Source organism: Scedosporium apiospermum, assembly GCF_000732125.1.
Source record: "Scedosporium apiospermum strain IHEM 14462 chromosome Unknown SEQ_SAPIO_0022, whole genome shotgun sequence".
Classification (NCBI taxonomy): domain Eukaryota; kingdom Fungi; phylum Ascomycota; class Sordariomycetes; order Microascales; family Microascaceae; genus Scedosporium; species Scedosporium apiospermum.
In genome coordinates, this window is record NW_015971723.1 from 871017 (window position 1) to 886749 (window position 15733).

At 52.9% G+C, this 15733-nt stretch overlaps 3 protein-coding genes and 1 pseudogene across 3 annotated transcripts; 2 read left to right on the forward strand and 2 right to left on the reverse strand.

Moving 5' to 3' along the window:
• Nucleotides 1–329: 329 nt before the first annotated feature.
• Nucleotides 330–6380, reverse strand: SAPIO_CDS0523 (uncharacterized protein; the record flags this gene model as incomplete). Its single annotated transcript, XM_016783284.1, has 2 exons — nucleotides 330–2876; nucleotides 2952–6380. 2 exons carry the CDS (start codon nucleotides 6378–6380, stop codon nucleotides 330–332), a joined length of 5976 nt encoding a protein of 1991 aa, XP_016646484.1.
• A 1462-nt stretch (nucleotides 6381–7842) lies between these two features.
• On the forward strand, nucleotides 7843–9364 carry SAPIO_CDS0524 (Tryptophan--tRNA ligase, cytoplasmic; the record flags this gene model as incomplete). The annotated part of the gene is made up of 3 exons (XM_016783285.1): nucleotides 7843–8006; nucleotides 8091–8913; nucleotides 8999–9364. The coding sequence occupies 3 exons, from the start codon at nucleotides 7843–7845 to the stop codon at nucleotides 9362–9364; spliced, it is 1353 nt and encodes a 450-aa protein (XP_016646485.1).
• A 1048-nt stretch (nucleotides 9365–10412) lies between these two features.
• Nucleotides 10413–11090, reverse strand: SAPIO_CDS0525 (annotated as a pseudogene; the record flags this gene model as incomplete).
• Nucleotides 11091–12507: 1417 nt separating this feature from the next.
• Nucleotides 12508–13583, forward strand: SAPIO_CDS0526 (uncharacterized protein; the record flags this gene model as incomplete). Its single annotated transcript, XM_016783286.1, has 4 exons — nucleotides 12508–12550; nucleotides 12625–12857; nucleotides 12911–13072; nucleotides 13194–13583. 4 exons carry the CDS (start codon nucleotides 12508–12510, stop codon nucleotides 13581–13583), a joined length of 828 nt encoding a protein of 275 aa, XP_016646486.1.
• Nucleotides 13584–15733: the final 2150 nt, after the last annotated feature.

A 15733-nucleotide genomic window follows, 5' to 3' on the forward strand; every position in this document is an offset into this window, starting at 1 on the left:
GAATCGATGCATCCATGTCTCATCAAGTAGAAACAATATTTGACCTCCCCAATCCCCTCCCCCCTTTTCCTCCTTCACATCCGCCACATGACTTGACCCCAACCCCATTCTATAAGCGTCCAGTAAAGAACCGCGCCCAGAAAATGATAGAATAAAAAAGACTTATAGGAAGAAAAGGCGGGTATCTGTTTGCTTCCCCCAAAACTCCTCTGAACAAAGAAAAAAAAAATATGAACCGATCTCAAACACAGAACGCAGATGAATGTATGCATGCTCATCACACAAGCACCCCCCAATCTACTATTCCCATCCTCGCCATGCCGCCCTCCCTACGCCCTCACAACCTCCTCATGCAACAACGTCAAAAGCCAATTCGCCTGCGGCACGCTCCCCAGCTGGAAACACCACTTCTTCACGCTCCCCCCAGGACTGCCCGTCGCCGGAATATACTCATCCCTCCTCTCCTCCCACACCGAGCAAATAATACCCCTCGTCCCCATCATTGTAAAGCACCCGCTTCCCAGCACGGCGTCGAGTACCACCCGCGGCACCGCCGCATCCCCTCCGTTGCCACCGCCCATCATGTCCTTCTTCTTCGGAATCGTCGTCACCGTCACGCGCTTCTCGAGCCCGTGGTTGGCCCGCAATTCCTGCCGCCAGCCCTCAGGTGGGCGCCGCACCTGGAGCCGGCAGTTGCCGTAGTCCTCCCACCTGCTGGCGCTGACGAGTAGGTGGAGCCGGATCGGCACGTTGTCGTTGCTGATGGGCTCGCCCCGGCCGCTGCCGTCGATGCTGACGGATGGCGATCGCGGCATGCTGCCTTCGGCCGACGACGACCCGGACGTGTACAAGCTCATGGCTCCGTTTTGCTTCTCCAACGATGACCGTCCAATGTTGAACGAGAGGTTTGCTCCGCCTGCAAGCCTCTTCAGGAAGCTCGACGCCGACATGGACGACGACGCCGCGGTGCTAGCTTCGTCGATCGACCTTGTCGGCGCCCGTGCAGACGCTCTGTAGCTGTTCTTACGCCCGAACCAGCTCCTTTTGGTGCGCAGGCCGCCCTCCTCATCCCCATTCGCAGGGCGGCGCTCCCCAAAGCTCCTGAACCTCATCTCGTTCTCGAGTTGGATGTACTTTTCATTCTTCAACCGCGCTGCGTGCACCGCCGCATAAAGGTTCAGGCACTCCTCCTGCGTCGCGTTGCGGAACCGGAACGTGCCGCCACCAATCGAAGTTATCTTGCTGTGGCCGAGAACGGCCGTTCGCACCTCTAGGTCGAGAGCGTTACTCTTGCGGACGAGCACCACGGGTGTCAAGTCGAGGGCGATCAATGGCTTGTCTGTCAGAGGGTTCCTGTTCGGTTTCATCGAAAACGCCTCCATCATACCGGGCGAGACGAGGATTGAGCAAAGGTGGCTCGAAAGATCCTTCCAGAGGCCGCGCTTGTCATGCCAGTGCGAGACGGAACATACGAAACGGGATGCGTCGTTCGACTCAATCGGCTCCACTGCCTCCACTGCCTCGACGGGTTGTCTCCTTTGGTGAAGGCCAGCCTGAGATGCCGAGTTTGATGGCGTGAGGCTGGCGTAGGATAGGACGGATTCCGTCATTTCTGAGCGATCATGGTCATGGTCATGGTCATGGCCATGATCGTGGTCGTGGTCGTGGCGGCGGTCATGGCCCTGCTTGATGCTAACACCGACCTCCGTGTCGGGTATGTCAACGCTATCGATATCATCATCGCCCGACGAGTCGCTCATGGATTCCTCCTCAGATCCTTCTTCCGATTCGCTTGTCAAATCTCCGGATTCCTCAGACGACGCATCCGAGGGCAGGTACTCGTGCTTGAGGGGTGAAGAAGTTCTACGCTTCACCCGCGCGTCCGAAGGCGGCTGGAGTGTCATAGGTTTGGGCTTAGGCGATGCGAAACTGCGGTGGATAGGTGGAGGAGGAGCGCCATCCGCGCGGAATGGCTTCGTGTTAGGTTGATGGTGCCGAGACGATGCGACAGACTCTTCGTCGTCGTCCTCCTCCTCCCTAGGAATCAACGGCTCATCGTGGGCCGCAGGCTGGTCAGGAGCAGTAACCTCGAGCTGGTAAGTTGGTGGAGGCGGCCTACTAGTATGATACCGGCTTGGCATGGGAGCCTTTGTCGGTGTAGTAGGACTCGTTGGGGTTGTGGGCTCGGATATTATAGACGGCCTATCGGGGGATTCGGCTCGATACTCAAGGGACGTCTGCGCGCCGAGGGGAACATCTCCCACCGCGCTCTGACGCGGTGAGCCGCCCTCTTGAGACGGCGTGTGCGGAGCGGGCTCGAGTTCGAGGGGCGGCAGTGGAAGAGTACCCAGCATCTCAACCCAATCATCAACCTGGCGCTCGTCGTCCGTTGTAAGGCGCATGAGCTCACGCCAGACCTTGCCGTTATGCGTACCCCGCACCATCACGAGGAGCTCACGACCACTATCCAACTTGCGCGCTGAAAGCAGGCTCATGGGCATCGGCGGGAATAGGAGCCACGTTCGTTGGCCTTCACCCGTCTGCCGAATCATCAGCTCGCCAGGGTGACCCAGAGCGCCAGGATTATCGCGATGCACGAGCTCAGCTTGACAATTGAGGCGCTGACCATTCGAATGGATAAGAGAGAGGTTAAATACGTCCTTGGCGCTGACCTGGAGGCTAGGGTCGACCTTGATATAGCCCATGGCGGCCAACGTGCGCAGATCTCGAGTTCTGGTTGTGTCCGTATTGGCTGCGTCTTCGTCCGTCACGCGAGCGCGCTCTTCTTTGTGTCTCTTGCGAGCTTTGTCCTGCAGGGACTCGAAAGACGCAACGAGTAAACCGGTTTGCTCTGAGCCGATGATGTCATGGATCCCCTAGTGGTCGAATGTCAATAAAGTTCGCGGAAACCTAGAGGGAGGATTGATGATGCTCATCATGCATTTACATACCCTGACAAAGTTTGTCACCATCCTGATCCGGAAAATAGGCCTCTTTAAAAGGTGCGCAACGTCAACCCGTTCTCCATCCTCATTCACGATATCGCCCTCGGCGTTTCTAGGTAGCGCATTGAGTAAAGAATCCAGGTCATCCGGGATGTCTGAAGCTGGCGCCAAATTGACGATGAGATTCTCAAACCCCAACCTCCATGCATCGAGATAACCATTGTAAATTGGGATCACGCCCTCCAGCCAAGTAACGAGTCTGTGCACGTCACTTAACGGAGCCCTTCTATGGGCGTTCCTCAGCTTCTCCAGGGAGATGCCCATGCTCACAACAGCCTTGGACATGGCATCGACTTTGCGACCTGGGGCAGATGGGCCAAAAACAGTTGTCAGGTCCGCCGATTCACCAATGACGGCGTTTAGCAGCACGGGGATGACGCCATCTACGAGGGTCTTGAGCTCCCGATTGTAAAGGTTCTCGTCATCGGCAAACTCTCGGAGCAGATCGTTCGTCGTGACGGCGCTGCGCTTGCTCCGGGTCCGTCTCACGCTCGGCCGGGATCTTGCATTTCTAATGCCTTGAGGAACGCTTGCATCATCCGGTGCTGAGAGCACCGATACTAAATCAGAGTGCTTCGTAAGCCTCCGCTTCAAACCGGGTCTCTGACTTGACCGCCTCGACAGCTCCGACTCCTTGGTAAGGGTCGTCTGCGTGACAGTAGTCTGCGACACCGTCGACATCGTCTCATTATCACGAGACGAACACGTTTCCTCCGAGACTATAGTAGAGAGTTCGTGGAAGCCATTTGTAGGCGGCCTCCTCCTTGGCTCGGGCAGAGAAGAAGTCGTCGTCGTCCTATCATCCTCAAGGTCTCTACTGTCAAATGAGTCGGGGGACAGCGATCGCCTTTGTGATCCGGATCCTGCCGAGCGCCGTCGGCAGTGACAGTGTGGATCTCGGCACTCTTCCTCAAAAGATACTTCCGAGTCTATAGCCCCGTAGACCCTTTCCTCGCGACTCTCGTAACTGGTCTGCGTAAAGATCTGGTTGCTGGACTGCCCCTTGAACGCATCTTTGAGGGCATCGCGAAGGTGCTTCTTTAACCCTGCCTTCAGTGGTGATGCGGTGCCTCTCGTTGCCCCCTTTCGCTTAAGCCCCGTAGAAGGCGGCGTTTTGGTCTGCGTTTTCGTCGGCGTCTCGACGGGCTTCTTCTTTTCTTCATGGACAGCTTTAGGAGTAACATTCTCCTCATTCTCCTCGGGCGGTGGTGGTGCCGGCGCCGGTGCCGCCGGACGAGGAGATGTCTTCTTCGGGGTTGTCTTCGGCGTCATTTCATCAGGCTCGCGGGTCCTCGCCTGGTTCTCCGCAGCCCATTTCTTCTCAACAGACTTTCTCCTCTTGATAGGGTTAACATCTGGTACATTCGCAGGAGCGTCAACAAACGGATCGACTGTATTTGTGAGCCAGGTTTCGATGCTGGGCGGCTTGTTTACACCGGCTGGCCTTGGCGGTTCAGGATTCATGATCTTCTTTCCCTCGCTCACGACTCTCTTGAATACTTTGGGCACGCTGAGACTAGGATTTCTCTGCGGCTTCTGCCTCCTGCTGCTGTTTCGCGCATCTGCGCCGAGAGGTAGGTCCAGCTCGCTAAAGGCAGACTTGCCAACAGGGATATCGAGCATCGTGGGTGCGCTCGACTCGATGATAGAGGGCTGCTCTCCCAGCTCTCCGGAGGACCCATTGGAAGTAGCTCCAGGGGACCTAGCCCCTGCCATCTCGGGCCCTAGTTCGGTTTCTGTTGACTCGGTAGCTTCTGTAGCTTCTGTTACTTCTGTGCTCTTTGAAGTCTGCGTCGTTTGGGTAATTTCAGTTGGTGCAGAATTTCGCTTCTTTTGAGCCAGCTTTGGTTTAGATCTCGACACTTTGCGTCGAGTCGGAGTCGCGGGCTCGTCGACAGTTTTCGCCGTGACTTTGCTAACCTCCGAGCCCATTTTATCGTGGTCAATAAAATCATATGGCGACTTATCCCGGAGCGAGAGTGAGGGTGCTATACTTGGGGCACTCCTTGAGGATTTCCTGTTGCTCTTTTTGCGCTCTGCGTCGACGTCGACTGAATCAGGTATGGGGCGCACCCGAATGCCATCATCCTCAAGCTGGGACCTTGTCGTTGTTGTTGGCGCTGAAATAGATGACCCATTCTCCGGTTCCTTTGGTGGTTTCTTCTTCTTCTTGCCGCTATCCTCTATCGGTGTCACTCTAATGCCATCATCATCAAGCTGGGACTTTGTCGTCGTGGTTGGCGCTGGAACGGAAGACTCCTTCTCCGGCTGCTTTGGCGGTTTCCTCTTCTTCTTGCTGCTTTCCCTCATCGGTGTCACTCTAATTCCGTCATCATCTAACGAGCGCTCAGATTTGGCAGCCGGGGTACGAGATCGGCGGGGCGTTGATGGGGCTTTTTCCGAGTGGGCACTCAGTTCGGAAGGAACTAACGAATCCACCGAGCGAGAGAATTCGGTCATCTCGTCAACGTGGTACTTCCTTCCACCAGGGCCATCGGCAGGCGGGACGTTCTCCACGGTCTTCGCCCACTCCTTCACCTTTTGGGAGGCAGGCGGATTCCGGGCCGTCCGCAGTAAAAAGTCCTTTGGAATTGGCATAGGTTTCGACTCGGGGGGCTTTCTCGGACCTCGAGGGGGGCTGCGCCTCGTTTTCCCCTCCTTCTTGTTATTCATCCAGTGGTCATCGCTTACCACCCTCTTTTTGGGAGGCGTCTTCTTCTTGGGAGTGGCGGCAGCTCCTATGCTCTCGGGCTTCGTCTCCTCCGAGGTTGATAATTTTGATGCTGACTCGGCAGGTTGTTGTGGCTGTTCTTGTTCTCGTTTTTCTTGCTGGACGACCACTTTTGGCGTGCTGGCCTTTTTCTTCCTCATCTTGATCCGTATACGGTCCTCTTCGGTAACACTCTTGTCATCACCCGCAAAGGCAATTTCTGTCGGCTCACTTGGTGTGGCCATCGGATCCCCAGCCGCCATGGCCGCCGCATTCGCCTTCTGCCATGCTTTGACCCGGTCGCGCACACCTCCAGGCTGTTGGAGCTTACGGACCGAACTCTGGCGCATCTCTTGTTTAATCTCCGCCTTAACAGCGTCCATGGTCATCCTCCGCTGCCTCTGAGCAGCTATGCGGGCAGGCGAGGGTCGTCCTCTGAGGAAGTCAACAAGTAGTGTGGGTGGCGGCGGCCCGTCGGTCTTGGTGTAGGTGCGTTGGCGGGCTCCAGCAGCAGGAGCACTTTTCGGCGTGCCGGGAGCAGCAGCGCCGGTGGCTCCTGAAGGATCTGGGGTGGAGGTGACATCTTTAGGTTCATCGTCAGCGGGGGAAGCCGCCGGTTTTCGGGCGGGCGTAGAAGGTTCGTCGGACTCGGTTTGGATCGACATGGTCTGGCTCCAACGACAGTTAGTCATGATGCGATCATAGTTCGACTAGCATGGAAGGAAGAGCTCATGGCTGTCTGGTTTTTAGCACCAGGGGGGCTTGACAGCATGGCTTGTTGTTTCTAAATTTCTGACTTTGTTGGTGCAAATAGTGGGTTGCCATGTGGGAGCTCGAAGCAACGAGTAGAAAGCTTGATGGACGGGATCTTGTTTTTGTGGACACCAAGTCAAGGGGGAAAAATAACGATTGAAGGGACGACAACAATTGAATTGAGAAGACAAACCTATGATTATGATAATAGCATACTGACAACAATCAGGAAGTTGCGATCGGGTCAAAGGGAACTTCCGGCCCAAGTCTGTCGACGAGTGTACGGAAAGAGCGGATAGCAACAGCACACCGCAAAACGACCGACGTTGAACTTTGCGTCCGGGTCCGGGGGATATTCATAAGTCTAAAAGAAAAAAAGATAAAATGATAGCTCTCGTTCGACTTGCAAGGCTTGAATTAGAAAAACAATATGACAACCCCTGACTCTAATTTAAATCTACTGCAACATATGCATCCCATGAAAAAAGTAAAGTAAAAATAACAATGACGAAGGTGGACATGGATCAGGAAGAGAAGTAAAGAAGATGTTGGAGGGTGGAGAGACGAGATGCAGCAGGTCTTGGGGTTATCGGTCACCAGCCAGAGTCCGGCAGAGAGAGTCGAACCAGCTTCAGTTGCATCAGGAACTGCTGCTGCTGTGAGCTTCAGCGTCATGACCAAAGTCCACACCACCTTCCTGCTTTTCCTGCTTGCTCAGAACCATTGAACCATCAATGTAAACAATACAAGCCCGTAGCGGCCAATCAGGAGCCCCACATGAGGTCATGGTACCGAATCCAGAGAAAGTTGGATGGCAGAAAGCGGTAACAAGATGGACACACTAGCTGGAAAGTGGGGCTCGGGAATGGAAGTCCAATGCAGAGTGTGGCTGACAAGGTACTTCCCGCAGCGGACGATATTCTCGCCCGCCTTAGTGCATGCCCCTGTATGATAATATCATCGAATCCACCTGTTCACACTTGTTCTCCCCTGTCAGCTGAAATTGATCCTGGCTGCCAGGGCAACGGCCCAATCTGGACAGTAGACAGGTACCAAAGTATCTCCTGCCCCACCATTCATGGAAAAAATGCCCCGCACCATCGAGGAAGCGGCTCGACTCTGAAGGCCCAAAATATGCGATTTGATCCGGTGTGTGTGGGCATGGGAGGTTTCATATGTGCGCCATCTATATTTCCTGGTTACTCTATGCAGAATTGAGTCACACTGACACAGTTACCTCTGAATAGAATCAACCACTCTTTTTTTGCAAGCCCAGGTGCCAAACTGTTCAATTCAGACTCGGCCCCCAGGTACAAGGATCGCGAGGACCCACGAGGAGGAATATATCACAAAAAGCGACAATTCCTGCACACGATGGCGACCGAAGGCACAGCAACTCCCCAGCCCGCAGCGCCCGTTCCGGAACCCGCCGCTGGCCAGGATGCCGCCGCTTCTCGCGAACAAGATATCAACCCGTGGTCTGTCGAAGGTGGCCAGGACGAATCTGGACAGGTCGTTGCGATTGATTATATCAATCTGTCAAAGTCTGACAGCCCCGCATCCCACGTCGCTTCATAACCCCTCTTACACCATGCTAACCAACATCCTTGCGCGCATTACAGGAAGTGGAACACTCAACTTATCGACGACAAGATCCTCGAGCGCTTCGAGCGCCTAACCGGCAAGAAACCCCACCGCTGGCTTCGTCGCGGCCTCTTCTTCAGCCACCGCGATTTCGACAAGATCCTCGACAAGTATGAAAAGGGCGAGCCCTTCTTCCTCTATACGGGTCGTGGCCCAAGTTCCGGCAGCTTGCACCTGGGACACACCATCCCTCTGCAATTCACGCGCTGGTTGCAGGAGGTGTTCGACGTACCCCTCGTATTCATGTTGACGGACGACGAAAAGGCCCTGTTCAAGGACTCTCTCACTTTTGAAGAGACGTACAAATACGGTCTGGAAAACGCAAAGGATCTTATCGCCCTCGGATTCGACGTCAAGAAGACCTTCATCTTCAGCGATCTCAAATACGTCTCCAACCATATCCTCATGAACGCCTGGGAATTCTCCAAGCTCGTCACCTACAACCAGGTTCGTGGCGCCTTCGGTTTCAACGAGAGCACCAATATTGGAAAGATCTTCTTCCCTTCCGTCCAGTGCGTCGCTGCTTTTGCGACGTCCTACCCCGAGCTCTGGACCGATGAGCCCCTCCAGGAGCGCACAAAGGAGATCGCCAGCATCCAATGTCTCATTCCCATGGGCATTGACCAAGATCCTTACTTCCGTCTCCTAAGAGACAACGCTTCGAGGATGAAGAACCCTTCGCCCAAGCCGGCGTTGATTCACTCCAAGTTCTTGACGGCGCTACAGGGGCCTGGAGGAAAAATGTCTTCCTCGAACCCCAACTCCGCCATTTTCATGACTGATACTCCCAAGCAAATTAAGGTATGTGTTCGGTCTCTCATACCATCCCACTCCCTTCATACGTCAGAAGATGCAGCAAAGGTCGCTAATCATCTCGATCCTATAGACCAAGATCAACAAGTACGCCTTCAGCGGCGGCCAAGAAACCCTCGAGCTCCACCGCGAACTCGGCGGCAACCCCGACGTTGACGTATCTTACATCTACCTCACCTACTTCGAGGACGACGACGAGAAGCTCAAGGAAGTCTACGACACCTACAAGAAGGGAGAGCTCCTAACCGGTGAGTTGAAGAAGATGGCCATCGAGCTCCTCCAGCAGTACGTTGCCGAGTTCCAGGAGAAGAGGAAGGATGTCACCGACGAGGTGCTTGACGAGTTTATGAGGCCTAGGAAATTAGAGTCCAAGGGGAATACGCAGCTTCAGGCTAAGCTGGCCAACTTGGCTTTGAGGCAGCAGAAGAAGAAGAAATAGAAAGAGCAGAAAAATAAAGAGTGCGTAGACCGAGGGGAGAGTCCCGAATGTGATGTTGGGTCAAGAATTCAAAGTGGATGTCTGAACGTTTTTTTGCTGCATAAGAAGTGCCCCGTTTTTGCAATTGAGGTTTATGAGATATGAGTACTCACGTATAGAGGCAAGGCGAGGGCATCTGTACTCCGTACACCGCCTCTCGATACCAAGACATCACCGATGTAGTTCAGCGACATCGTGCGGATCAATTTCCAAGTCCAACGACTTGAGCTGTTGCCACCCGCCCCTGAGTTCCACTTTCACGCTTCGAAAACGAACACTCATGGAGATGAGACAGTCCACGAATACGACCTCCGCCCATTTAACCTGTTGGTGACGACGCAGCGGCCCCATACAATTGGCGGTCATGCCTGGGCGGAAACCACTACTACTTGCGTACTCAGTGGTATGGAGCACGAGAGAGAAAAAGGTGTTTTTTTCCCCCTCATTTTGTCTAAAGAAGAATTTCCCAGTATTCTGCTTTGGAATGAACGATGTTAGAAGCAATGACGTGGTCGAGAATCATCCAGTCCGACGTGCATAACTCCCGTGCGAAAATACCCGAATTGGAATGCATGCCGGGCCGAGCTCGCATGTTCCATGCTTTGACGGATTGAGATTCGAGAATTCCGGCTGTCAGAAGACGCATCTGCTGATGAAATAGCTGTCGTTCCTCCCATGACCCATCACGAGAGGCAAAGGAACGTGGACGTCTAAGACCAAACTATCTGGGTTTGAAACAGCCTTCTTCGGAGCTGAATTGAGACTTGCACTCCTCCATGTCTGAGGATTAAGATGCAGGTCTTTGTCTGAATCGATGGCGCTGATATAGTAAATACATCCTGCATTAAATCTTGATGCCTACATGATCCATTACCCTGCGTACGTCGGGCCCTGCGTCATCGTTTTACCACTTCGGTATCAGCCCAATGCGCTTCCTCCCAGAACAGTTCATCTATGGAAAACATAAATACAGCGAATTCAATGCTTCCTCTCGAAACTTAGTGTTGTCTCACTCCTCGACAGGCAAAGCAAATCGGACCTTGCGGACCTTGCGCTCCCTCAACCTTGCTACCGCTTTGTCGTCGTCGACGTCCGCGTTTCGAGTGCTGGCTCGCATGGAACTAAACTTAGACTCGGCCTTATTGTGATCAGTTTCCCCCTCCTTGGCAATGGCCCGTCTAGCACTGCAGTCCTGTTCCTTCTCGACACACCAAACGTAGGCACTAGGATCTCGCGAGGACCGCTGAGAATACCGTGTTGTCTCCACTTCTCCCGTCGACCTCCTACGTGCGCCTATCGCACTCACAAAGCCGCTCCTCTTTGGGGCATCTTCGAGGAGATACTGGGGCCCGAATCCACCGGCCGGAAGACGGATATAATCCTCCCCATCTGAGTCGCCATCTGGCATATCCCCAGGCAGTTCTGGGCAGGTCCGGGGCCACTTCGACTGTTGGTTCAAAGTGAGATTGGGCAAGCTGAAGTTCGTGATATTAGTCTTAGAAGACCGGCCCGCGATCCTAGTCGCTACATCGATAGAGCTGTGGTCCGAGTTGTAAGTCGTACCTGGCCCTGGTACAAGGAATGGTTTCTCGCTGAGAACCGCTTCGTCCGGGGGCCGAGGGCTGGGGCGCTCCTCGGTAGGTGGCCGGTAGTCAGTAATCAGATGATTTATTGGCTGAGCAGGCATGTCGAAGGCTTTGTAAGGAACATTGAAGTGTCTCGACCGGAGCTGGGTTGGTTTGGGTGTTGCCTGGATGTTGGTGAGCCTTAGGCAGTGACTCCTCTGCACAGATGCCTACCAAGATAGGAGATGAGTCTTCTTCTTCCTGAAGGCTTGTAATGAATAGGGCAATGTCAACTCTGGCACGTTCATTGAATTTTGTCACTTCAGTCCACAGAAAAGCGCGAGAAGATTCTCACTACTATACCACTCCGGGCCTGAGCTCCATTTATATTCGAGGCAGACCGAGATCCCTGCCCTGGCTTGAGGACTAGATACGAGTATCGAGTCACACTGACACTGCCCAGCCCTCTTTTCAAGCCCTTCAGCCACTAACTGGGCAAGGCAGCAGTCAGGCTGTTACAATGCCGTCGTAATCTGTTGCGCTGGCCGTTCTGGTTCCAGGGCCAAAAAATGCCAGAATACCCGAAATTCAAAATTCTTCGGATCATCGCGACCCCTTGCATGGCTAAGGCACGGGAGATCGCAAATGGGCTGGCATTTGGAATGTCACTTTCCCGAGGCTCTCCTCCGCACCCCTAAACTCCATGAGCCCGTGAGTTAGAAAAGCGGAAAACGAAGAATTCCAGAGGCCAAGTTGTCGAGATTCTAAGACATTTGCGATTCAAGATGGCGTTCTTGCTCCTGCTACAAGTGTCACCTGCCCTTTTAGATCTTGAAGTTAGGTAGCCCAAGGATCTCTTGAGCAACTCGAGTGAGCAAGTCGAGTTCTTCTAAGCTGAGGAAATAGCGTCGCTTTCCTCAGGACATTCGTCATGATCGAGACAGGCCTCGCCACTCCACGAGTTACACGAAGAAGAAGAATGTAGATGGCATCCAGGGTGCCAATCGAGGGCCTCTCCAAATCAAGAGCAAGTTTCTAATCCAGGATGCTGAAAGACAGTCTTGATTCCTTGACGGGGCATCTCCGTACATGAGTAGACCTCCGAGATACTCGATTGAGCCAGCGAAAGCCAGAGAGCTCATATCTGTATCACCGATGGCATCATCGCGCGTTGTCCCGTCTTCTGCTCGCCTATCTACAGGATCTTGATTCTCCCGTGGACCGATCGACCTCTTTTCATTTTAGAGGTCCAGAGACCCGGCCATGAAATTTGGTGTTTAGACGAAAGTAGAAGGCTCGAGAACGATGAATCTTAATCGATGAAGCTCGTGCTCAATGTGTTGTTACAGCTATGGTGCCTCTATTGCGCATTGCTCGTTTCGAGAATTATGCGGGGAAAACAAAAAGAAAGTAGGAAAGAACAAGTCGGGTCTATCAGAAACGGGTAGCACCTACCTTAAACAACACGATCTGAGAAATACCACAGAAAAGCCTCCACAGACAGAAGATTTAATGGACAACAATCTTCCCAATCCAGAAATGTATCAGAGCCATCTCCTCCACACATCCCCGGGGTTCCCAGGTACGAGAAGACGACCGCCATCTAGATAATACTGAAGTCCATACAATACTAACGTCTTCTCACCCCTATCACAGGCGCCAAAGCTACGGTCGACGACGGCACCGCACTCCTCGCCCCAGCATTTGAAATGAGCGACTTACCACCCTCCCCGCGTCCCAGTCCTATGTATGATGGCAAGATGGGCGATATAGCCTCTGCCGCCCTCTCCGCATCCGACAACCCGTGGGAGATAAGTAAGGCCGTCATCTGGCAAAAAGTGCTGGCGACGAGCAACAGCCCAGCTCTGAATTTGATGGCACCGCGGCCTGTACTATTTCCACAATGCCCATTCTCAGACGCGTAAAGGCTGACAATATATAGACGGGCAAGGACAATATTCGAAGCGTGCAGCTGAGACAGCCCAGGGCCATCAATTGGGCGCGTCCCAATCTTGTGGCTGTGCTTATCAACGCTACTGGCACAGCATCTCCACAGCAGTGCGATGACTGTGTGGTTGGAAACGGACCTTTTCAAATGTGTATGGTACGGGCCGGCATCGCGAACGGCTCATGCGGGAACTGCCACTTCAATTCTCAAGGATCCCGCTGTTCATTGCGCCTCACGGGTGAGTAGTGGCTAAACATTTAAATTTACAACATTGCAGCAGAATACTTACAACCACGTAGAGGCTACAACGGAGTCCCACAAACGGAAGGGCGAAAATGCGACGACAAACCCCGCGCCGCAGAAGAAGACGGCCCGAGACCAGGCATTATCAGCGACCACAAACCCGATCCCGCCGGCAACAGCCCCACTTCCGCCCCTTCATCCGTTTGCGGGTATGATGCCGTGGCCTATGAACCCTGCAACCCCAGTATATCAGCAATATTATCCCGTTCAACAGCCGACCGCGCCGCCTCCACCCGCGCCAGGAGGCTTGTTAATGCCCGACCTCACGGATCTTAGCAACCAGGAGAGGCGCCGTTTCGCCTCCATACTACGGGCTTTGGCGCAAGCCATAGAGGATAGCGGCGCAGAGAATGAGCAGCACTGAAGGGGGCGTCTCCTCCCACACCAGCACTTATAAGCGCAGAGGGACCCCGATCCTCTCATCTTTATTTACCTTCCATCAATTCCCACCCCCCGCCACGTTATAGGCGCAGAATAGACGTTTCCTCGTCCCAAGATATTGTCGTTGATTGGGATCTTCGGAAAATCTCTGTCCACTCAAGGCCAAGATCGGATAGGCGACGCGAACTAGTACGGTGTACAGCATTCTAGAATTTCTTCTCGCCTCCCTCACCTTCTCGAGCAGTTTATGCACAGTATAAGTGTTGAGTTATAAGATACTGCAGGAGGATTCGAGATAGGGGCTGATGTGAAACGCACCAGAACTGATATTAGTTTCATTGGTGATGTTTCCCGATATGAGTACCCTTAATACAAATGCATATTGCGTTGTAATACTAATGCCGTAGCGGAGAGAAAGGGTTTTATATAGGCCCGCGTAATAAATTGCAGGTCCCTCAAGTGCTTCCCTTTACCTGAACAGAAAGGAGCGCACAAGTGAGATGTCGATCCCTGCGAAGCCCAGCAGGGTAGCTCTTAACATATCCACATTTCAAAATGTGAGTTTGGAACGAGTGAATTGATGAGCTTCCCCCTCCATGTCGCTGTCTTATGTCCCATTCCTCGACGATCACAGGTGAGTAGATCGCATCCGGGCTCAGAGGTCGACAGGAGAACAGCAACTTCATTCAAGACCATCGTGACTCTGTAAATCTCATTCGTACTAGGGGCCAGCTCTTCGTGGCCAGGATGTAACAAACTTCGTTCATCCCTTGAGAACCGAGAGAAGGATATAGGCCTCTAAGCAAGACTTGATTCCACATCCGGAAGCGGCAGCACTGGAACAAGAAACGAAGTGCAAGAGCGCTGTTCTCGATGTTAGTTTCCCAGCTGCCACCCAGCGGCCATTCTCGGCTCGCCCGACATAAGACAAAATAGATGAATTTCTATGGCATTGATGAGACATATGAACCCGGTTAATGGTGCCGTATCTAGAATACGTCCAAGGTCCAGCACTCGATTCCATGGGATCTTAGCGTAGATTCCCAGGAGCGAGGTTTCCTTAAGATACCTCGGATTCTGAACGCGCAATAGAGGGTATTTACAAGCGCCCTTTTGTTATTGGACTCAGAGAACGTTGCTCTCAGTGGTACCAAACCAGGCAACGAACTTTACTGCCGCAAAATGGGTGCCGTTGTTTGAAGACAACTCCAGAACACCTTCAGAGGGATTTCACCATCGTAAAGGCAAGTCTCTGGCTAGGACATAGGAAACTTCGCTCATTGTACTCGTCCACAACCGAACACTCGACAGGGCACTATATGACCTCCGAGTGTTCCAGAGGGCAACCGATGATTCCGATGAGGATCTGTTAGGCGTGTGGTCAAGGTAGAAACCTGGGTTAATTCCTCTGCGAGGGCGATATCTCATTAGTATGCTCTCCGCATGAAAAGTCTTGAGTCCATCTCCATGGGCACGGATTCGGAAAACCTAAGAATATGGCGAGAACCATCTAGTTCACTTGAACATGACGGCGAAGATAACCAGGAATAGCTTCACTTTAGGTCTGCTAATTCTTCACGAAGGATCATTCTAAGAGGCAACACACGAGAAGCATCTTCAATTTCAACTACTAAATGGGGGCGATGTTCCATTTGGAGTTGATACTCTTGGTTAGGTTAGGTCCGGAGATCTGGACAAGGAGTCGTCCGTGACGATCTTGGGTACGACTTCGTTGCCATCGGAATCTAATTTCTCTTTCCGTCAAGCTCAATACCTTTTTCCCATAATCTTGGGGACTTGACACTAGGCTACGGTGCACTCTATGCGAGTAAATATCCGGTCCCTACCGCGTAGTATCACTACATACATTGCTGAAAGATTGCACTTATTTCAGCCACTCTGGCACTCTGGACCTCAACGATAAGATGATCTCTGTGACTTACAATAGATAAATAAGTATACAGACATATTACTTGTTTCATGACCACTGATTCAATCGCTCTGTTGTAAGTTTCGGAATACATGCGACAAAACTGCTTTTGCACTCAACTTTCTCGGTGTGCATCTCCGTCTGACCGACTCGACTGTCCCGCTTCACTGACGTCATCCTCCACTTTGGACTTCACTCAACGT